A 22,993-nucleotide genomic window follows, 5' to 3' on the forward strand; every position below is an offset into this window, starting at 1 on the left:
ACTAATGGTTTATGTAATGTGTTGTAGTCTACATCAGCATAAATAGAGGTAAATTGGAGTATATCACGAGTACTCATTTTGAAGTTACTGCACATAGCAATGCGAGAGAATCAGCTTAAATTTTAGAAGAACTAAATACAACAAATTATGCCCACTGAGTTTTTCACCTGCAACTTTTTTCCCATTTACCTGCTTCTTGCTTAGTCTGTGCCACAGTAGCGATAATTACAAGCCGGAGGTGGAACTAGTTTGTAGATAAAGTAGGATCCACAGTTTTTCATTACGATTGTAATTGAATGCTTGCAAGTGTCAGCACTTCTGGTGAAACAGACCGTCCTAAACACTTCACCATCTCCCACTGTAGGTTCAGCACCATTCAACCAACCTGAGAAGACTGTATTACAGTGATAATCATCCACTGACGTTGTTGGCATTTTTGTCCCTGCGGCTCCCACAAAACGATACCATCCCTGAGATAGCCAGTTGTCACACACACCTTCACTATATCTGGGTGTTTCGTAAGTACTCTTTCTCTGAGCGTCCCTCAGAGTTGAGTAGTTATAACAACCGTTAGCTGGAAAGTAAATAGTAATTTAAAGAGGAAATGCTAATCACAATTTTTTGACTTTGATTGCAAGAACTCATCATCATTTATCGTTAGGATTGTTATGCATTATTACCACCCTTTCTAATATAAAAAGGGACTTGACACATTATAGCGACGATGTTGTGTAAAACATACGGAAATTTTTTAACCAGCTCGGCATTGACTTTCCAATTACATTACCTTCTTTCTCGAAAGAATAGATTCACTATAGGGCGAGTGCCAGTCCTCTATATTAATTTTTACAACGAGAATCCTGCCACCCTTGCACTAAAGGCACACCCGAATCGAAAATGAGTTTTGGCGATGACCCATATGTAGATTAGGGCGCCTAAACGAGGGCGAAATGGGGAAATCATCAGTCAGCTCAGATAAAGTTGACTTGAAAAATTATCAAAAGTGGAAGTAAGTTGTGCATTTTAAGTGTCTCTCGTTTAATGCGGGGTGGTCAGCAGAAGCGGCTTGTTTGATCTGTTTTCTTGCTTAAATTGAACAGCTAAGGGTTCACCTCAAAAAAGCTTAAATAAGCTAAAATGAAATAACTTTTCAACGGCAAATTATACATTTGAGTGCCTCTCACTTTTTTTTGTTTTTGCTAATATTGGCGCCAGAAGAAGCTCAGGAGTAACAAATATCGCCGATCAGATTAGGGTTCAGATTGCAGAAAATTAATCTTTTTGTCGGAAAACATGCCCTCGTCATTTATTTCCGTTACTGTTCTCACCACAGAATGAAAATGAAACTGAATTCCGATTTTTACGTTTTAATGTTAATAAAGAATTACAAGCAGTTGGAAAATAGACAGACGAACAAAATGCAAGTGCAGATAATCAGACAGACAAAAAGACAGACACACAGAGAGTCTAATGATAGGGATTATGACAGAGAGAGAGCATTGGACTAAGAAGAGAGGGGGAGAAAAAGGGGAAAAGGGGGAGAGAGAGGGAGAGGGAGAAACAGACTGGAAAATAGTAAGAAGGATTCCTTTATTTTTAATAGTCATTTAAACCATAAATTAAATGCCACATGCACTTGCATGTAAAAGCTGAATAATAGGGCTCATAGCCCTGCTTGTGTTGTGGCAGGAATGGGGCGCGACCTGCATGTAGAATGGCTGATGGATAATGTACTTTTTATTTGGTGGTTATCAGTTAACACCCACCTGTGCACGTCAGGCCATCTCCTATGAATCCTTCTTTACATTTGCAGTCGTAGGATCCACGGGTATTTATACATTCAGCATTTGAATCACATTTGTTTTCTCCTAGATTACACTCATCAACGTCTTAAAGAAAAGATCATGTAAAAATTCAATTACAGAGATTTCGAGACCACAGACTTCTAGTAAAGCACGGAACACAATGAGTTAGGATCTGCATATCTTTAATTTATTAGGGACTTAAAGAAAACCTTGACAACGACAGTAAAGAAAACGTAGCGAAACAAAAGATCTAATGAGCAAAGCAACTATGCAACCTTACTTAGCCACCTCATACAGAAAAAAAACGTGAAATCACCAACTTTAACTTCCTCTTAGCAACTACGTCACTTTTTATTTTAAACTTAATGAAAGAAGTCGCACCGTCAGGAACGGTAAACGTTTCGAGCTACTGGCAGGGTTGCATTGCAGAGAGGGTTCATCGCGTTCTCCATCTCTAGAAGCGGCAATGAGGATATCTTCCTCCGGATAAACGCCTTTCGTCCTATCGACAAAAAAATTTAAAAAAGTGCATGAGGAGAGTACTAAAGTCACCGTCACCGACTTTCATAATCGTTAAGTGACTACTAATACTTAGATATTGAACACGTATATCTGCCTCACCTTCTGTGCAGTCCTCACCTGTGTAACCCGGTACGCAGACACATCTATACCCCTCACTGGAAAAACCGGCCTGGCAGATCGCATTTCTCGGGCATGGCTTCTTTTTGCAAGCGTTCTTTACAAAGAAGCAAAAAAGGACAAGTCAAGGCTTATCTACGCAATTACAAGGGGGGGAGGGAAGGGTAAGGAGGTACATTGACAGTCATTCTGAGGACGGATGAATGAAACAACGAGAGCGGTTTAAAATGATCATCAAGTGTTGGCAATACTTCCAGGAAACTTTAACATTGCATGCTTTTTTGACAATAAAATAAATTAAATATACATGTTCTTGCTTTGTGAATAAATCGTTCACAAGTGATTAAAAGCTAATGAAGGAAAGGCAAATAATTGAAATAAATTCGTAGATTAGCAATTGCAGCAGCTCAAGACTTGTGTTTTTTTCATCCGGTGCTCAAACTGCGTTTACTATTACCATACTCTCCATATTCAAAGGGCAATCGAATTCAATAAAGGTTGCAATTGACTCATGCTTAAAATTGTATCTTTGACGTTCGGTAAATATCGAAACTTCGGTGAGATAACGATAAGCGTTATTTTGTAAGCTACGTCTCAGAACCAATTGCGTTAATTGCAAAAAATAATAATTGAAAGCACTTAACCTAACTGTCGTGTATGCCAACTGGGTGCTGGTCATTATGTTGGTTCCAAATAAACCCGTGAAGGGAAGAATAAATAATTTGTGTTAACTATGAATTGCCACATGGCTTGTAAGCTCAGTGGATAGAGCGCTGCACCGATATCGCAAAGGTCATGGGTTCAAATCCCGTACGAGCCTGAATTTTTTTCAGGTCTTATTTTCACTACAGTTTAAGTAGTGTTCATTAATGCGAAGATCTTTTTCAAATTTTTTTCTTTAACTGCAGTTCACATATATGGTTTTATATATTTACAGTCAAAATTAAAAAGATGTAAATAAACCAGTAAAAAAAAATGAATTGTAACAAAGACATACGGATAGGCCAAAAGAAGACCTCTATTATCCTAATTATTGCAGCTATAAACACACCTTGGATCCACGATAGGTGCTGTTTGGAAATGAAACCAGATAACTCGGATGTTCAAAATGTGTAGAGTTATTCATCTCGCATTTGGTGATCGAGGGAGAATCATTGGATACTAATATATTATAGCTCACACAGTTGGGTTCCATAAAACACAATGCTCCACAGAAGTCCTTTGCGACGTTGTCAACTTCTTTTATCTTGTGGTTAAGCAGCCGTTTTCCTCTAAATGCAAGGGTAGCACTGAACCCCAGTTGACGACATTGGTCTATAGAAAAGAATTATATTTTCCGATAGGAAGAACATAATACCACTGGTTGCAAGGGAATGCTCCATTTGACAAAGACACCGGATTTAGTGGTAGAGGTAAATAATAGGGAAGGGATAGAGGTAGAGAAATTGATAGAGGAAACTGCAATCAACGTCATGCAAAAAGTGTGTGAATTTAAATCAACGAAAAAACCAGAACATGAGGTTTCGATTATATCCCGTTATCATTGTCGAAATTGAAAGGGATTAGCACAATTGATGTACTATATGTAAATATGAAAAGAAATGCTAAGGTACATAGATGATTTCTTCGATGAAAACAAAGCCTAAAAGTGTGCTTTGTATTCATACAAGTAATTTCACCCGAATGGAGTCTGGGTAAGTGTTATAAAAAAAATAACTTTATTAATAATGCACATGAAAAAAATTACGCGCTTTTGATTGGCTGAAAACGAGTGAATTCTCATATAACGCGAATGCAAAGTCCTAACGCAGGTGCATAGTTGTAACACGCGCGCAAAATACAAATAGTTCGCGCACGCTTTTAAAATTTCGTCCGTCTTGACCTTCTGCAATGTTTTTTCATGTACATTATAACAAGTAAAAACATGATTCCCGCTGCAATTTGTTGTAATAAGTACTTGTAAATTTTTCAGACTACAAATTGCACTTGCCCTACGGGCTCGTGCAATTTTGTTGTCTTTGAAAAATATATTCGTGCTTATTTACACCAAATTGCACTCAAAATCATGTCGTTGCCTAAACTTAACGAGGGTGGATGGCCCTCCCTAGACTTTATGGTCTTACATGAATTGATAAAGTTAACCGAGAATCAATCAAAACTACAAGCCATGACTGAATACTACGATATTGAGTAATGTTCTGTAAAGTTTATGTCTGGTCTTTTTTTTATAAGGAGGATCTGGAATATAAGATAATCGAGCTTTCTTGGGCACTTCTTTAAAATTGCGAAATTCTCACGAGGGCTTGCTGTTCTTACATTGTGTTATATGTACCACCATGCAGTGTGTTGTTTTTGAAGTGGCTGCAGGTGTAACCTGTATGGTTTCCCAGGAGGCTTAAAGGTTTCTGTTTTGTCTTTTCAAATAAATATCGAAAATTATCCCATTGAAACAGTTTATTGATATGTTTAGGGGGAGAAATTTATAAGTTTGTTATTTTCTGGCTTCTTTTGTTTTTGTTTCTATTTTCAGAGACTTGAACAAGCAGGATTGCGACAGATGTTGCCCTAAAAAAACATTTGTTCCATAATATAATTTTCACGTACGTTCTTAAAGAGTCGCCTTTTGTGTCTCAGAGATGAGTTATGGGATAATTTAAGCTCGCGTTTTCAACTACTTCGCAGAAGTCACCAAACTTTTGACATGGGACTGATTTCGACATCTCAAACTTTACCTATTGTTATGGTTTAAATTTTTTAAGACAATAATCCTTTTGTTGTCTGGCCTTAGGGATTTTTTTGTCCGGTTTCGCGAAATTATACTCGAGTCAAATCAGATTCAGTCGGAAAATTGTCACTGATTACATTTTTTCCCAACGGTAGCCTACTTTGGAAACCAAAGACAAACCAATAGGGGGTGAGTCAGTAAATTTCAAGAGTACGCCAACTGCTTTGACTAAACTTTTGTCATACCGCGCGCGTATGTTTCGGCCTTACTCAGCCTAACTGTACTGTACTTTTATTTTAGTCGTCAAGTAAAATAATTAACACTTAGAATACAGCTTGTTGTATTATATCTGTGTAAGTTTATGTTTTAGCTCATGTTTTAGCAAGCAAGCGGCGGTGAGCAGCTGGAAGCGATGAGAACGGGCGGCTGCTATGCATTATCTCAGTTTAATACGCCTTATGCGTTATGCTTCTTTGAAAATGACTTCTGTTTAAATTTACTTCGTGCATGGCTTAATAATTATTTGACCAATTGCGCCTGGTCTACGTTGATCGACAAGAAGACTATTTTGTCTTTTGCACCTTTTTACGTTTAAATGATTTCGCTTTTGGCTAATTGTTCCACTGCTAACAGAAGAAAAGAAAAGAAAAGAAAAAAAAAAGGAATGAAGACAGCGCTCGATGTCGAGAGTGCGTGAAAAGGCGGGTTTACTTAGACTATTGTCAGGCCTCGCGTTTTTTGGTCTCTTGAAGCAAGTAAACATCGCCGTTGAAGGCAAAACAAAAGGTGCGATTTTCGCACCTTTTTCCATTTCAGTGATTTTATTCTTAGCCAAAAATTCTCAAACAAAATCTTCATAGTCGCATTAGGTGAGTGAAAAAAAAAAGTTTGATATGATTAAGGCATAAGTGGATTTTTTTTTTTTGAAATAATCGATAGGTGATTTTTCAGTTCTGTACCTGTCAAAGGGGAAAAGATGTAATTTTGTTGAAGAATTTCAAAACACGAAAAGGTAGTATCGAGACGAACAATTCAGGATCTAAGATCTAAAAAGTAGATTGGAGAAAAATTTAGTGGGCAGCTTTCATTAAAGGCCCAGTGTTTTTTCAGGTTCATTATGTCAGTGTAGAATACGGATAATGATGATAAAAAGATGAGACAAAACTAAATTCGGCTATTTCTTTCGAGATGATTGTGTTCCTTTAGAATAACTAAAGGATAACTGAAGGATATTCCGTTGTTTAATTGAAACTAATTCCTTCCCGTTAATTTGAAGCCATAAAACGTTTAAATTTCTTTCAGAAGGAGCTATCTCTAAATTTAGATTTAGGTGTATTGGACGAAAGTTCACGCGTAAAAAAGGTTGTGTCGACATTTCGACTGTTTTTAAAACTCTACATATTTGCGATAAACGTTTTCAAAACGACAGTTAAAGGACTAATAAGACTTTCGGGGGATTTTTTTGAAATTTTCTACATATTTATTTCGTTGTGTAAATATGCTGAGAGAAAAATGGATGATTAAGCTTCACTTGGGCTCACCAAATTTCATAGTCATACTCATAATAATAGCGGCACGTAGGGAGTTTTTTCTTCAGCGTTAAAGCATACTTGCAAATTAAAGAGAGTGCAACATGAATTTGTGCCGAATTTATACCCTAAACTTTATGATCCTTTTATCCCAACCGCCTGCTTAAAACAGCTTGCGTGAGGTAGATCCCACCTGTCTTAAAAGATTTACCTCATAATAGCTTTATAAACATTTTTACTCTCCTATGGGAAGGTAGAAAATTTTGACAACTTAAGAATTTTTGTAATAGTCACAATAGAGCATTCGAAACGAATAGCTTTCGTTTATTCCCGCTTCAAACGCATTATAAATTAAAAAATAAAATAAAAATTTTCCCTGATATAAATAAAAAAAATATACCCACCTTCTTTGCATTTCACAACACACAAGAGAGAGCACAGCACAGTAAAGGTACCAAGAGACAAGATGCGAGGCATCTTGCCAAACTGCTCCTGCAAAATTACCAAAATGTAAAATCGTGCACTGCCTTACTAGAATGTAAGACTCTTCTCGCCTGGAACTACTGAGTCTCTGTGTGATGTACTACGGAGACAAATTGACGTTAATGAGTTAGAGATCTATTTCCATCTGCGTAAATTACCTTTAGGTATTGCATTAAGTAATTGTTATGGTAGACGTCGTAGGCCTTAATTTCATTACTGCTTAAGTAGTGTTCACTACTGCGAAGGTCGCTTCCATACTTATCTCTTTCACCGCAGTTCACATATATGATTTTCATGTATTTAGTCAATTACATATAGCCAGTATATATCAGTAAGCAAGCTGCTGTGGGTGTATATTGGTATTAATGTTAGAAGTTTTATCATGGTAGCTTTTCAATTGATCCTCATTATTCAAATAGTGTCAGCGTTGCAAGTAGAGCTAGTATCTAAATATAGGTAATCAAACGATTTCGAGTGCAATTTGGAACAACTAAGCACGAGTAAATTTTTTCAAAAACTGACAAAATTGCACAAGCCCGTAGGGAGAGTGTGATTTGCGGTCAAAATTTACAGGTGCTTATTTTTTCCATATTGCACGAGAAAAATCATGTGATCACATGTTAATAATATACATGAAAAACTACCAGATAGCTTATCATAATTATGCAGAAGCAAAGCGCGCGCATCAAGTGCAAAAATAATTTATTCAAATCCTGCAAATGACATTGTGAGTTCGGTCAAAACAACCGCTCACGATTTAAACAATAAAATACAATGATGTTTTCACATCTTCAAGGCGCAAAAAAAGTTCAAAGTCCGGCTAAACAGTTCTAGGAATTGTTCAGTCTACGTCCAAATCACTTTCGATGAAATGAAATCGTCGTTTGCGAGGTTTAACCATGTTTGTTTTTAATTTCGGCGTAGAATCGCTTACAGTAACACTTTAAATCAAACCTTGAGGTCATGGGAATAAAGAAAATTGTCACTCATAAAATTCATGAAATCAGGGAAATGATCCGCCACCAGAAAAACTCTGAATTGGTGGACAAATTCTCCATTTAAATACCATTGTAAATGTGTAGAGGTCAGTATAGAGAATATGCATACCGATCCAATGATGTAAACAAGTTTAAACGCTAGATTTAGGGTATTTAGAAAGCGTAAAGTATAATCAGAATTGAATGGGTTATACTTGAATTACCATGTTAATGTAAAAAAACTACGAAAATCATCTTATTCATTTAGGCCTAGCTTTTTATATATCATTCCAGAAAATTTAATTTTTTCATATTAGTTAAAAACCATTACCTCAATTACGTTTTTAAAAAATGGAATGAATGAATGAATTTTTATTTTTTAAATATGTTTTTAATTCTTGGCCCTGATAGAGTCTGTATAAACAATTTGAGCCATGGATTGAATAAATTCTTGTATTTTTTAACATAGCTGAAAGCGAATCATTGTAATTTATTTTCAGTCGAAATGAGTTTGTCAAACGCAAGTATTTGCTGAAATTACCATTCGTCTTGAAATTATGCTCCAAACTACTCCAACCGTTTACGGAAAACTGATATACACAATTGAGTTGCTACCTTATCGTACAATGTAAATCTCAACGAATCTTTCGCAATTTTCTTTCCTCGTCTGTATAGACAGAATTTAAGTTAAGGTTTGTCCACTACGACTTTTTCAGTCATTTTAGCAATCCTCTAAAATATTGATTGAAACGTTAAACTTATGGAGAGGGATCAGAATAATATATAAAATAATCTACAAATTAAAGACTGACTTACCTAATACGTGGGGACCAAAAGTATTTAATTTTTTTTTAAATACAAAAGCACTTATGATACGGTTGAACCTTTCCTTGCGGACACCTCTGAAATACCAACACCTCACTAGTAAATACGGCGGACAATTTTTTTTTCTTATAATAAGGAACCTTCCTGATATAGACCCTCTCTAATAAGGACATCGTAAGCTGAATCTCAGACAATCATGGTCTCTTGATACTCAGAGAAAAGAAGCACGAGTATGCCTGTTCATGTTTCTATAGACACTTCAATATTAAGAGTTACACCGTAAATCTACACCGTAAATCTCTTACACGGACATTTTGCTTCGTCCACAAGTTATTTTGTATTACAGAGGTTCGACTGCGGTGTTTTTGCCGCTGTAAGTGTGAATAGATAGGGTCTAACACTAGCTCGAAATTAAAGAAATGGAACGAGAAAATATCGCACCATTATTCTAAAGGAAAATTTACTTCCTGTAACTTTTTAAACAGCACAGAATCATTGCGCAGAATGCCTGGACGTCATTAATTATTCATCCGGCACTGAAGCGGGAGATTTGAATGCATTCGCGCCCTGAAAAGCCTATAATTACAGAAGAAAGGGCCGAAACTAGCGCAGCACCGTTGATGATATTCGCTTTTACAATACAGTAAATATGTTTTGACATAATAAATTGTCAAAAACTAATTTTACAATGAGCCAAAATGTGTTTTGAAACAAAGAACCATAAATTCTTAGCTAGAATATAGGAAAAATGTTTTGACATGAAAAATTATCAAAAACTTATTTCACTCTAAGCCAAAATGTGTTTTGCATCAAGGAACCATAAATTCTTGACCAGAATACAGTAAATACGTTTTGACATGAAAAATTATCAAAAACTATTTTAGAATAAGCTAAAGTGTTTTCTGAATCAAGGAACCATAAATCCTTTGATTAAAAGAGAATAGTTTCAGAAAAGATAAAAATTATGTAGCTACATAAAATGATAAATGATTCGCACTTGATATGTACAAGTTTCCTGATTTCTCAATATCTTTCTTGAAATATTTCCAAGTGTATAGATGGTAGATGGACAATATTGCGCATAACTGCGGTGAGAAAACGCTGGCTCACGTTGGCCCAGACTGGGGGCGGGTTGTGAAAAATAATGATAAGAAATAATTGGAAATAGCTTATCAACCGATTGGGATGGAAAAAGGGGATAGAAAATCGCAGATTTTTAATCATTCACAACACAACTCGCGGACAAAAAGCCGTTTTTTCTTTTTTTCCTGAAAATCGTATGAAAATCATATATGTGCACTGCGGTTGAAGAAACGAATACAGAATCGATCCTCGCAGTTATGAACTGGTACTTGAAGAATGGCCTGAAGAAAATTCGGCCCGAACGGGATTTGAACCCATGACCTCTACGATACCGGTGTAGCGCTCTACCAACTGAGCTAACAAGCCAACTGGGAGCTGGTCAATAGACCTTTCAAGTGGTGAATAATGGCTGTAAATATATGAAAATCATAACTGCGAGTATCGATTCTATACCGCTAAAGAGCCAGGAAAACTCTAAAAACATCTGATGCCCGCTAAAAATATCCACGTGATGGTATCCTGACTCAAGGTCCCAGGTGAAAAACAACAACAACAGTTTATTTCTACTACAGTAAACAACTAAAAGAATTTTACAAGAATATAATTATAAATAAACAAATAAACAGTACATACAGTAGTGGGACACCCAAAATAACTAAAAAGCTAAACTAGTTGGGTGACCGAAAGTTCTGTTCGAAAACTTTGGTAAGACTATGTAAATCTACGTTGTGACTGCCAACAAAAACAGGTTTCAACACTCGCACGCTTTAACATTTATTTACCTTACGGTTGATCGTGGTTGCTAAAAGGAAAAAATAACTACAAGTCATTACGAAGTAGAATGAATAGGAAAACGCAAAACAACAGAGGAAATTCAATTGAACAAGGAAAAACATTTAAAACGTTGTGTGACTTGCGGGCACGAAGGACGAAAAAACTAAAGGGCCGAATAATGTCAGGATTGGTGGCATCAAAAAACGCTTAAAAAATGACACTATTGGCACAGAAAAATCTTGTATGGGTGACAGACTGTAAACATTTCTATTTTAGTCGTTAAAATGTTACATTTTCTACTTAAGCAAGTGCGCTGACGATGTGAATTTCCAAAGCTTTCTTATTGTATAGAAAGGAAACTGAAAAATTCAACGATTTTGATATTGCGAGCAAATCGTTACACCCGTTTCAGAAAATTTGGGAAAAGTTAATGATTTTTATTATTTGGTATCGTATGTAGCTTTTACTTACATAAAAGTATGTAGTGTTCAGTTACAAATACATAAATCTCTAGTTATACGACTAATTTATTTTATTTTTTTAGTCTTATTAATTTATTTGAATTTTTTGGTGAGCGATTTTGTCATTGTAAGGTTTTAAAAAAAATATTACATTTGGCACACTAAGCAAAATAGATGTTTGCGCAAATAACGTAGGTAAGTCAGTGTGTGTACGTAAGGCCTGCTTAGCGGGTAATCCTAATTATTTTGATAGTGTTAGAATGGTAAGTCGTGGCGGTTTGTGATGTTATTGTTTTAATCCTAAAAATGACATTCGATCGTGATTGGTTGAGAAAAATTCATATTTTCCACTAATCACTTGCCAAATTGTTATCGGACAGTTCAACAAGCTAATCACTTTCAAAAGTGTAGTTAAATTCAACCAATCACAACCATTAATCAATTTATGCGTCCTTTGTCAATAATTTAAATCAAATTTTCCCTTTCTTTCATAATTTGGCTCTCCTCCTTTTCACGGAAATTGTAATTTTTTTTATTAATTGATAATAAAACTTCGTGTCGTCCAACTTGGTCTGTAATCATACTCGTGATAAAAAATGGGACTCCCGCTAAGTAATCGTTCGATTTTGTTATCACTCGTATGATTACAGACCGAATTGGACTCCTCTCTGTTCTTTACCATTATTAATTTTGTATAAGTGAAGGAAAAAAGACGATGCAGTTACCAATTTTTTTTAGAATTAAAGGCGGCACCGAAATGTTTGTAACACTTTTACTTCGATGAGTCTTCTACTAAGAGTACAGTGAATTTTCGAAATCAGCGACTGGGACGTCATTTAGCTGATTATACAATAATTAAATCAAGGACATTCAAGGTCACGGGTAATCATGTCATGTTTGACCGCGATTCGTGACTTCTATGGATAATCATGTCAAGTTTGCGCGCTTTGTGTTCCTTGCTGATGTGTATATTTTTATACGTTTAGAAATTTTTATACCTTTAGAAATACTGTTTTACTATCGTGACCATTTTTTTTTTGCGTTCAATGTATTATAAAACAATTGTTAGTTCCGGTTTTTGTGGTATCTATAATAGTCGAGGTTATCAGCATTCGGCTTCGGCAGATAACCCCTACCTCGACCTTGATTATTCTGGATATCTCAAAAACCTCATCAAATAATTGTTTACAATTCTATTCGGTATCGTTTGCTCTTAACCCTTTAATCCCTGAGAGTGATTGGCATATTATTTCTCCTTACAGTATCACTGTTAAATCAAGTATAAGGTCATGAGAATAAGAAAAATGGTCAGCAAACAGAGGAGCTCGAACTTGTCGAACAAATTCTCCATATCAGTGCCACTGGAATTGTACAGAGATCAGTATGGAAAATATGTATCCCGATTTCAGGCTGTAAAGGGTTAATGCATGGGTCAATATCGCCAAAACATAATTGTGTGCTTTTCCAAACAAGTTATTGTTATATCAAAACGTAAAAACGAGTGACCACTAGATTTTATTGCTAAAAATGAGTTTTATTTAAGAGCTAATGTCAGCATGCATCAAACAAACAGCGGCAAGTCACCCAAATTTGTTTTCCCTCCTACTTTCATATTTTGTAGCCCAATAGGTTCTAATAATGGTGGTGTAGTTTTTTTGTAAAAATTTATTTTAGTTTTCGAGAAATGCCTTTTTTCGTTCGACCGCTCAAATATGCAAATTTCCACCGTGAATATTACACGAGTTGTGTGACCTCATGTAACGAATGTACTAGACCTACGGTAATTTTGTTAACATAATCCTTTGTTTTATCATCTTAACTTAATCCCCTGTCGTTATTGAAGCTGGCATAGAAATATTTATTTTTTGGTGAATATTTTTTGTCCGACATACTTTTCCTATGTCGAAAAGTAGCATCAAAACAAAGACAGTTTTAACAATGACCGATATGACACAATCTACTGAGCTTCAAGCTTTTATAAGACAAAAGTATGGTTATAAAGTTACTGTAAAAATTTCCTTGTGTATTTGTGTTTTTCTATCTTGAGATACACTCAAAGTCCGGCAAAATTTACTTGATAGCGACTATGAAATACACATGGTGCACCTACTTGTCGCCACCGTTAACTGGCATAAATCATTACAATTTGCAAAAAAATCTGACATAACACTCTTACCTTGTTTATTTATGATTTTATTAGCTGTTTCGATGATCACGTTAATTATGCTCTACCACATTCTAGCCAGATTTGAGTTCCAGTTTATATATCTTCTTTACATCCTTTCAGAAAATTTATTTTTGTATAATAAATCTATAAATTTTGTCTGAAAACTGTTATAGTAAAGAGAAATGACGCATTTCACTTCTTTAAATCGTGGTTTTTTGACCCGTTCAAATTCATTCATGCTGAAATGCAGCCTGAACTTAGGTCAACAGGGCCTTCAATGTTAAAAGTATATGGTATGTGTTAAATGTTTTGCCCAGATAAATGCTAAATAAAAAATTTCAGCCATGGATAAAATCAATTTTTGTATTCTTTAACATAGCTGAAAGCGGAATATTATCGTGAAGTGAATGCATGCTCGAAATGAGCATGCAAGCCAAATTCCAGCGTTAGCTGAAATCCCTGTGGGTCTTAAAATTATGCCTCAAAATACTCCAACCGTATGAAGATATACGCATGTGAGGTGTTATCGTAATGTACATATCAACTGGCTGGTTACAGTTTTTCCTCTTGTAAAAGAGAGAGAATCTCGCTCAAGTTTAGGTTTTTCCGCCACGATCTTGATTCACGTACGCTGTAGGTGAGGCTGAACCTCCCCTTACGAACACCTTTGTGATACGGTTACCTCGCTAATTCCTTACGGAGAGCAAATCAAATCCATGTATGTTTTGTTGGGAAAAAAAAATCTGTTTTATACAGACCCTCTAAGTCTCAGACATTTATGTTGTCTCTACATTTATCTGACATTCATGCGATAAGAAGAGTATGCCTGTTCTCTTTTTTGTAGCACATACGATGCCAAAAGTACAGTCTTTCTCCCTCTTAAATACCGAATAAAAACACTTATCTATACCAAAGTAATCGCAATACAATCCCTTCTGACGTCTTTTTCTTTTGAAAGGAATATAAATGCAAAGGTCTTCGCGTCTTCTTTCGTGAACGATTCGGGTATGTCGATCATGTCTGTTTAACGCAAATTAGCTTTAGTTCATTTTTAGTGCAGGCAAACAACCACATATGATTATGTACGTTGAAAAGTGACCCAGGCGAAAGTTTAAAGAGAAATGTGACTTCGGCCGGGCTGGCGAACACGATGATAATATACAATGAACTGATGATTTAAACAATGTGTTAAACAATTGGAGTAAATTAGAGTATAATTCTGAAGTTATTACACATAGCAACGCAACAGGACAAATTTCAATTTTAGAAGAATTAGAAACAACAAATTATGCCCACTGAGTTCATCATTTGCAACTTTTTTCCTATTTATCTGCTTTATGTTCAGTCTGTACCACAGTAGCGAGAATTACAAGTCGGAGGTTTACACAGTTTGTAGATAAAGTAGGATCCACAGTTTTTCATCTTGATTTGTTTAGAATACTCGCAAGTGTTAGCACGTCTGGTGAAGCAGACCTGCCTGTTTACATCACCATCTACCACTGTTGGTTCTGCACCATTCAACCAGCCTGAGAAGTCTGCTCCACATCTGTATTCTGGCACAGGCATTGTTGGCATTTTTGTCCCCGCAGCCCCCTCAAAACGATACCATCCCTCAACCAGCAAGTTGTCACACAGACTTGCGGTGGGAGATGGGCGATCACTCTTTCTGTCAGAGTCATTCAGAGTTGAGTAGTTATAACAACCGTCGGCTGGAGAATTAATTGTAATTCAAAAAGGAAATGATAACCACATTTTATTTAGTTTGACCTTGATTGCAAGAACTCATCATCATTCATCGTCAGGATTATTTATCCATTATTACCACCCTTTTTTAATAAAAGCAGGCACATGACACATTACAGCGACGATGTTGTGTGAAACATACGGAAAATTTTGAACCACCTCGGCATTGACTTTCCAATTACTTTCTTTTCTTGAAAGAACAGTTTGGACATAGGGCGAGCGCCAGTCCCCTAAATTATTTTTTACAATCAGAATCCCACCACTCTTGTATTGAAGGCATACCAGAATCGAAAATAAATTTTGGCGATGACCCATATTTAGATCAGGGTGTTTAAACGAAGGTGAAAAGGGGAAATCATTAGTCAGGTCAAATAAAGTTGGCTTGAAAAATTATCAAAAGTGGACGTAAGTTGGGCGTTTTAAGTGTCTCTCGTTTAATGCGAGGTGGTCGGCAGCGCCTTCTTTGATTTGCTTTATTGCTTAAATTGAACAGTTCGGTTTTTTTTTTTTTTTCTCCCACGAATAATTTTTCACTCTCCAACACTGAATTTCGAGAAATTTACGTTCATTTTCACTAGCACGGCTCTTTTTTCTGTATACCGATGAGGGCAACTTCGAACTTAGCCTCGTTCTCAAGCCGTAATTTTGGCACCAGATCTCTGAAGTCCGAGAACTTGGAAGTGGCCTATTGCAACGTTTCAAAGGAAATGTAGAATAACGAACATATGGGCACAGAAACAGACGAGAAAATGAAAGCTCAGACAACCAGACAGACAGCCAGAAAGAAGATTATTTCTAAATGGCTTTAAAATTTTATCAATGAAATGACATTCCCATAGAGCAAGATAGAGGAACAGAAAACAAACCTTCACATTCAATTCCATTCCAGAAATATTGAGTTTGGCAGGTGCAGTTGAATGACCCCACAGTGTTTGTACAAATGGCGCCAGCCTTGGTACAATTATTATGATCCAAAGCACACTCGTCAATATCTGAAAATAACAGAAAGACATTGATAAGAGGCTTGGAGGAATGGATAACACTTAAAGATTATATTAGCTTCTAAACATTTTTTCATTTTCAAATAGCTAATTTCGCCACTGTTTATAATTTAAGCTCTACCCGTCATTCAAACTATGAAAATAAATGCCACATGAACAAACATGCAAAAGTTGAAGAAAAGGACTCATGTATAGACCTTTTTGTGTTACGAAAGGAATGTGGTGCGGGTTTTGTATAGAATTGCTGATGGATAATAGTCAACACTCACCTGAGCAAGTTTGGCCATCTCCTGAAAATCCCTCTTTACATTTGCAGCGGTAGGATCCAACGTTATTTCTACATTCAGCATTTGAATCACATTTGTGTTCTCCCAGACTGCACTCATCAACGTCTTAAGGAAAAAAATTTGAAATAATTCAATTACTAAGGTTTCGATTTTCTACCATGCACAGACAACTAATAATTCATATCTTAAAATGAGTGAGGGTCTTCTATTTTTTATTTTTACCAGGGATTTTCAGAACGTAGACCGTAGAAGTAGCGAAACAAAAGAGCTAATGAGCAAAAAATAACGTAGCACTTGCGTTATAAAACTTATACTTTTCTTAGCTGTCCCATACAAGAAAAAAAAACAGAACGTGAAATAACTAACTTTCACGTCCTCCTAGCGGTGAAACCTCCGCAGCAATTTCATCACGTTTTACTTTGAACTCAAGGGAAGATGTCGCACCGTTAGAAACAGTAAACGCGTCGAGTTACTTGCTGGATTGCGTTGCAGCTGGGGTTCATCGAGGTCTCCATTGCGGAAAGCGGCAATGAGGCTATTCCTTTCTTCATAAATGTTTTTCCAGTTGTAGCCAACCCTCCCCCCCCACCCCCCTCCCCTAATGTTTCCTCAGGTTTTTCTCACAGTTTACTGCTGGTCCTTCTTTATCCTCGACGAGAAAATAAATGCCCGAGGAGAGTACTATAGACTTAAAATAAAACAAATGGTCACCGACTTTCCTAATCGTTAAGTAACTGCTGACACTTAGATATTGGAAACATATATCTGGCTCACCTTTTGTGCAATCTTCACCCGTGTAACCCGGTACGCAGACACATCTATACCCCTCACTGGAAAAACCAGCCTGGCAGATTGCATTACTCGGGCATGGCTTTTTTATGCAAGCATTCTTTACAAAGAAGCAAAAATGGACAAGTTAGGGCTGTGTATACGCAACTTACAAGGCGGGGAGGGGAGGGTAAGTAGGTAAATGAACATAGCTATTCTGAGGGCAGATGAATGAGGCAACGAGAGTTTAAAATGATAATCAAGTGTTGGCAATACTTCCAGGAAACTTTACCAGGAGAGGTTTTTTTGCAATAAAGTAAATAAAATATACATGTACTTGCTTTGTGAATCACAAGTAATTAAAAGCTAATGATGGAAAGGCAAATAATTGAGATAAATTCGGAGATTAGGAATTAAGATTACGGCAGCTCAAGACTTGTGTTTTTTTTTTTTCATCCGGTGATTAAACAGTGTTTACTAGTACCATACTCTCCATATTCAAAGGGAAGTCGAATCAATCAAGGTTGCAATTGAGTCATGCTTATAAACTTATCTTTGACGTTCGGTGAGGTAACCATAAGCGTTATTTTATAAGCTACGTCTCTGTACCAATCGCGTTATATGCAAACAACGATAGTTGAAGGCACTTAACATAACTGTCGTGTATGCCAACTGGGAGCTTGTCATTATGTTTGTTCCAAATAAACCATTGAGGGGAAGAATAAATAACTACAAATTTATGAAAATCATATCTATGAACTGCGGACCAGCTCTCATGTAACTTGTTAGCTCAGTATCGCAAAGGTCATGGGTTCAAATCCCGTACGAGCCTGAATTTTTTTCAGGCCTTATTTTCATTACAGCTTAAGTAGTGTTCATTAATGCGAAGATCGCTTTCAAATTTTTTCTTTAACCGCAGTTCACAAATATGGTTTTTATATATTTACAGGCAAAATTAAAAAGATGTGAATAAACCAATAAAAAAATGAATTGTAACAAAGACATACGGATAGGCCAAAAGAATACCTCTATTATCCTAATCATTGCAGCTACAAACACACCTTGGATCCACGATAGGTGCTGTTTGGAAATGACACCAGATCACTCGGGTGTTCAAAATGTGTAGCATTATTCATCTCGCATTTGGTGATCGAAGGAGAATCATTGGATACTAGTATATTATAGCTGATACAGTTGGGTTCTATGAAACACAATGCTCCACAGAAGTCCTTTGCGACGTTGTCAACTTCTTTTATCTTATGGTTAAGCAGCCGTTTTCCTCGAAATGCAAGGGCAGCTCTGAACTCCAGTTGACGACATTGGTCTATAGAGAAGAATTCCGATAGGAAGAACATGATACCATTGGTTACAAGGGAATGCTCTATTTGACAAGGACACCGGATTTAGAGGTAAAGGTAAATAATAGGGAAGGGATGGAGGTAGAGAAATTGGTAAAGGAAACTGCAATCAACGTAATACAAAGAGTGTACGAATTTAAATCAACGGTAAGTGCAAAGTCGTAACGCGGGTCCAAAGTTGTAACACGAGTGAAAGTTACAAATAGCGCACTCACGCTTCAAAATTTCGTCTTTCTTGACCTTCTGCGATGTTTTTTCATGTACATTATAGCAAGTAATAACATAATTCCTCCTGCAATTTGGTGTAATAAGTACTTGTAAATTTTTCAGACTACAAAGTGCTCTTGCCCTACGGGCTCGTGCAATTTTGTTGTCTTTGAAAAGTATACTCGTGCTTATTTACACTAAAGTGCACTCGAAATCGTGTCGTTGCCTAAACCTAACGCGGGTGGATGGCCCTCCCTAGACTTTATGGTCTTACATGAATTGGTAAAGTTAACCTAGAATCAATCAGAACTACAAGCCATGACTGAATACTACGATATTGAGTAATGTTCTGTAAGGTTAAAGTCTGGTCTTTTCTTTTTTATAAGGAGGATCTGGAATATAAGATAGTCGAGCTTTCTAGGGCTCTTCTTTAGAATTGCGAAATTCTCACGTAGGTTCGCTGTTCTTAGATTGTGTTGTATGTACCACTATGCAGTGTATTGTTTTGGAAGTGACTGCATGTGTAACCTGTATGGTTTCCCAGGAGAGGCTTAAAGTTTCGTTTATGATTTTTCTGTATTATCTTCTTTTCAAATAAATGTCGAAATTTATCACATTGAAAGATTTTTTCGATAAGTCTAGGAGGAGAAATTTATAGTTTTGTTATTTTAAGGTGTTTTTGTTCTTGTTTTTATTTTCAGAGACTTAAACAACCAGGATTGCAACAGACATTGCCTTGAAAAAGATTTGTTCCATTTTAGAATTTTCACGTATGTCCTTAAAGCGTCGCCTTTTGTATCTAATGAGTTATGGTTCGTGTTTTCAACCGCTTCACAGAAGTCATCAAACTTTTGTCATGGGGCTGATTTTAATTAAGGCATAAGTGTACTTTTTGGTAAATAATTGATAGGTGATTTTTCAGTTCTGAACCTGTCAAAGAGGAAAGATGCAAATTTTATTCGAGAATTGACATTTCAAAACACGAAAAGTTAGTATCGAGACAAACAATTTAGGATCTAAGATCTAGGATGCAGATTGGAGAAACATTTTGTGCGCAGCTTTCATGAAAGTCTCAGTGTTTTTCCAAGTTCATTATGTCAGTGCAGAATACAGATAACGATAATAAAAAGATGAGACAAAACTAAATTCAGTTATTTCTTTCGAGATGATTGTGTTCCTTAAAAATTTCAGTTTCTAGATAACTAAAGGACATTTCGTTGTTTAATCGAAACTAATTCCTTACACGTGGATTTGAAGCCTTAAAACGTGTAAATTTCTTTCAAAAGGAGCTATCTCTAAATTTAGATCTATGTGTATTCGACGGAAGTTCACGCGATAAAAAGGTTGTGTCGACGTTTCGACCGTTTTTACGATTCTACATATTTGCTTCTGATGCTAATCGATAATCATTTTTAAAGCGACAGTTAAAGGACTAATTAGACTTTCGGGGAGGTTTTTTGAAATTTCTACTTATATATTTCGTTTTGTAAATATGCTGAGAGAAAAATGGAGGATTAAGCTTCACTTTAGCTGACTAAATAAATAGTCATACTCATGAAAATAACGGCACTTACGGAGTTTTTTCTTCGGCGTCAAAGTATACTAACAAATTAAAGAGAGTACATTTATAGCCTAAAATTCATGATCCTTTCATCCCAACCGCCTGCTTAAAAAGACTTGCGTGAGGTAGATCCCACCTGTCTTTGACGATTAACGTCTCCTCATAATAGCTTTATAAACATTTTACTCTCCTATAAGAAAGTAGAACATTTTGAAAACCTTGGAATTTTTGTAATGGTCACAATAGAACACTCGCAATGAATTTTTTTGTTTATTCCCGATTCCAACACTTTATAAAATAACAGTTTTAAAAACTTTCTCTTTATACTGATTAAAAAATCTACCCACCTTCTTTGCAGTTCATAGCACACATCAGAGAGCACAGCATAATAAAGGTACCGAGAGACACGATGCGAGACATGTTGCAAAACTGCTCCCGCCAAATTACCAAAATGTAAGATTGTGCACCGCGTTACTTGCATGCAAGACGCTTCTCGCCTGGAGCTTCTGAAGACTCAGTGTGATGTAAAACTGAGACAATTAACGTTGATGAATAATAGATCTATTTCCATCTACGTAAATTAACTTTAGGCATTGCATTAAGTAATTGTTATGATAGACGTCAGTCACCTTATTAAGATATTCTGACTTTTTTCAGGCCTTAATTTCACTACTGTTTAAGTAGTCTTCAATATTTTGAAAGTCGCTTCCATATTTATCAATTTCACCGCAGTTCACATATATGATTTTCATATATTTAGTAATTTATGTCAGTGTATATCAGTAAGCAAGCTGTGGGTGTATATTGGTATTAATGTTAGAAGTTTTATTATGGTGGCTTTTCAATTGATTCTCATAACTCAGACAAGTAGTTTCAGTGTTGCAAGTAAAGTTAGAATATAAATGAAGATAAAAAGCAACAAGAAAAACGATACATTAAATTTACCTTCATTTTCTAAACAGAACTTGAGATCAGTCAAAACTACAAGCCATGACTGAATACTACGATATTGAGTAATGTTCTGAAAGGTTTATTTCCGGTCTTTTCTTTTTTTATAAGGAGGATCTCGAATACAAGATAGTCGAGCTTTCTAGGGCACTTCTTTAGAATTGCAAAATTCTAACGTAGGTTCGCTGTTCTTAGATTGTGTTGTATGTACCATTATGCAGTGCTGTTGTTTTGGAAGTGGCTGCAGGTGTAACTTGCATGGTTTCCCAGGAGAGGCTTAAAGCTTTCTGTTTTGTCTTCTTTTTAAATAAATATCGAAAATTATCCTATTGAAAGAGTTTATTTATATGTTTAAAGGGAGAAATTTATAATTTTGTTTTGTTCTGTTTTGTTCTGTTTTGTTCTGTTTTGTTCTGTTTTGTTCTGTTTTGTTTTTATTTTCAGAGACTTAAACAAGGAGGATTGCAACAGACATCGCCTTGAAAAAGACTTGTTCCATTTTATAATTTTCAAGTGCGTTCTTAAAGCGTCGCCTTTTGTATCTCAGTGATGAGTTATGGGGTAATTTGAGCTCGTGTTTTCAACTACTTTGCAGAAGTCAACAAACTTCTGAGGTGGGGCTGATTTTAATTAAGGCATAAGTGTATTTATTTTGTAAATAATCGATAGGTGAACCTTCCATTCTGTACTTGTCAAAGGAAAAAGATGCAAATTTTGTTGAAGAATTGGCATTTCAAAACACGAAAAGTTAGTATCGAGACGAGCAATTTAGGATCCAGGATGTAGATTGGAGAAAAATTTAGGGGGCAACTTTCCCAGTGTTTTTCCAAGTTCATTATGTCAGTGTAGAATACAGACAATGATGATAAAAAGATGAGACAAAACTAAATTCGTTTATTTCTTTCGAGATGATTGTGTTCCTTAAGAATTCCAGTCTCTAGATAACTGAAGGACATTTCGTTGTTTAATCGAAACTTATTCCTTACCCGTGAATTTGAAACCACAAAACGTTTAAATTTTTTTCAGAAGGAGCTATCTCTAAATTTAGATTTAGATGTATTCGACGGAAGTTCACGCGATAAAAAGGTTGTGTCGACATTTCGACCGTTTTTACAATTCTACGTAATTGCTTCTGATCCTAATCGAAAATCATTTTCAAAACGACAGTTAAAGGACTAATTATATATTCGGGGGAGGTTTTTGAAATTTTATATTTATTTATTTCGTTGTGTAAATATGCTAAGAGAATAATAGATGATTAAGCTTGACTTTAGCTGACTAAATTCCATAGTCATACTATGAAATTTTGTGAGCGGCACGTAGGGAGTTTTTTCTTCAGCGTCAAAGCATACTAACAAATTAAAAAGAGTGCAACATGAATTTGTGCCGAATTTATAGCCTAAACTTCAGGATCCTTTTATCCCAACCGCCTGCCTAAAACAGCTAGCGTGAGGTAGATTCCACCTGTCTTTTAGGAGATTTACATATCCTCATAATAACTTTATAAACATTTTTAATCTCCTATTAGAAAGTAGAACATTTTGAAAACTTGGGAATTTTGGTAATAGTCACAATAGAGCATTCGAAGTGAATTACTTTCGTTTATTCCTGCTTCAAACGCATTATAAATTTCCAGTTTTAAAAATTTTCCC

The 22,993-nt window shown here is 35.9% G+C and overlaps 2 protein-coding genes across 2 annotated transcripts; both read right to left on the reverse strand.

Annotated features, from left to right (window-relative positions):
* Positions 1-200: 200 nt before the first annotated feature.
* Positions 201-7,224, reverse strand: LOC136280713 (uromodulin-like). The gene is made up of 5 exons (XM_066166379.1): positions 7,103-7,224; positions 3,496-3,758; positions 2,427-2,541; positions 1,767-1,889; positions 201-574 (listed from the first exon to the last, which is right to left on the reverse strand). Exons 1-5 carry the CDS (start codon positions 7,173-7,175, stop codon positions 201-203), a joined length of 948 nt encoding a protein of 315 aa, XP_066022476.1. The 5' UTR covers positions 7,176-7,224.
* A 6,426-nt stretch (positions 7,225-13,650) lies between these two features.
* Positions 13,651-20,918, reverse strand: LOC136281229 (uromodulin-like). The gene is made up of 6 exons (XM_066167539.1): positions 20,741-20,918; positions 18,329-18,591; positions 17,274-17,388; positions 16,482-16,604; positions 16,078-16,203; positions 13,651-15,177 (listed from the first exon to the last, which is right to left on the reverse strand). The coding sequence occupies exons 1-6, from the start codon at positions 20,811-20,813 to the stop codon at positions 14,810-14,812; spliced, it is 1,068 nt and encodes a 355-aa protein (XP_066023636.1). The 5' UTR covers positions 20,814-20,918; the 3' UTR covers positions 13,651-14,809.
* Between the last annotated feature and the right edge of the window lie 2,075 nt (positions 20,919-22,993).

The sequence above is a fragment of the Pocillopora verrucosa genome, chromosome 5 (assembly GCF_036669915.1).
Source record: "Pocillopora verrucosa isolate sample1 chromosome 5, ASM3666991v2, whole genome shotgun sequence".
NCBI classification, from domain to species: domain Eukaryota; kingdom Metazoa; phylum Cnidaria; class Anthozoa; order Scleractinia; family Pocilloporidae; genus Pocillopora; species Pocillopora verrucosa.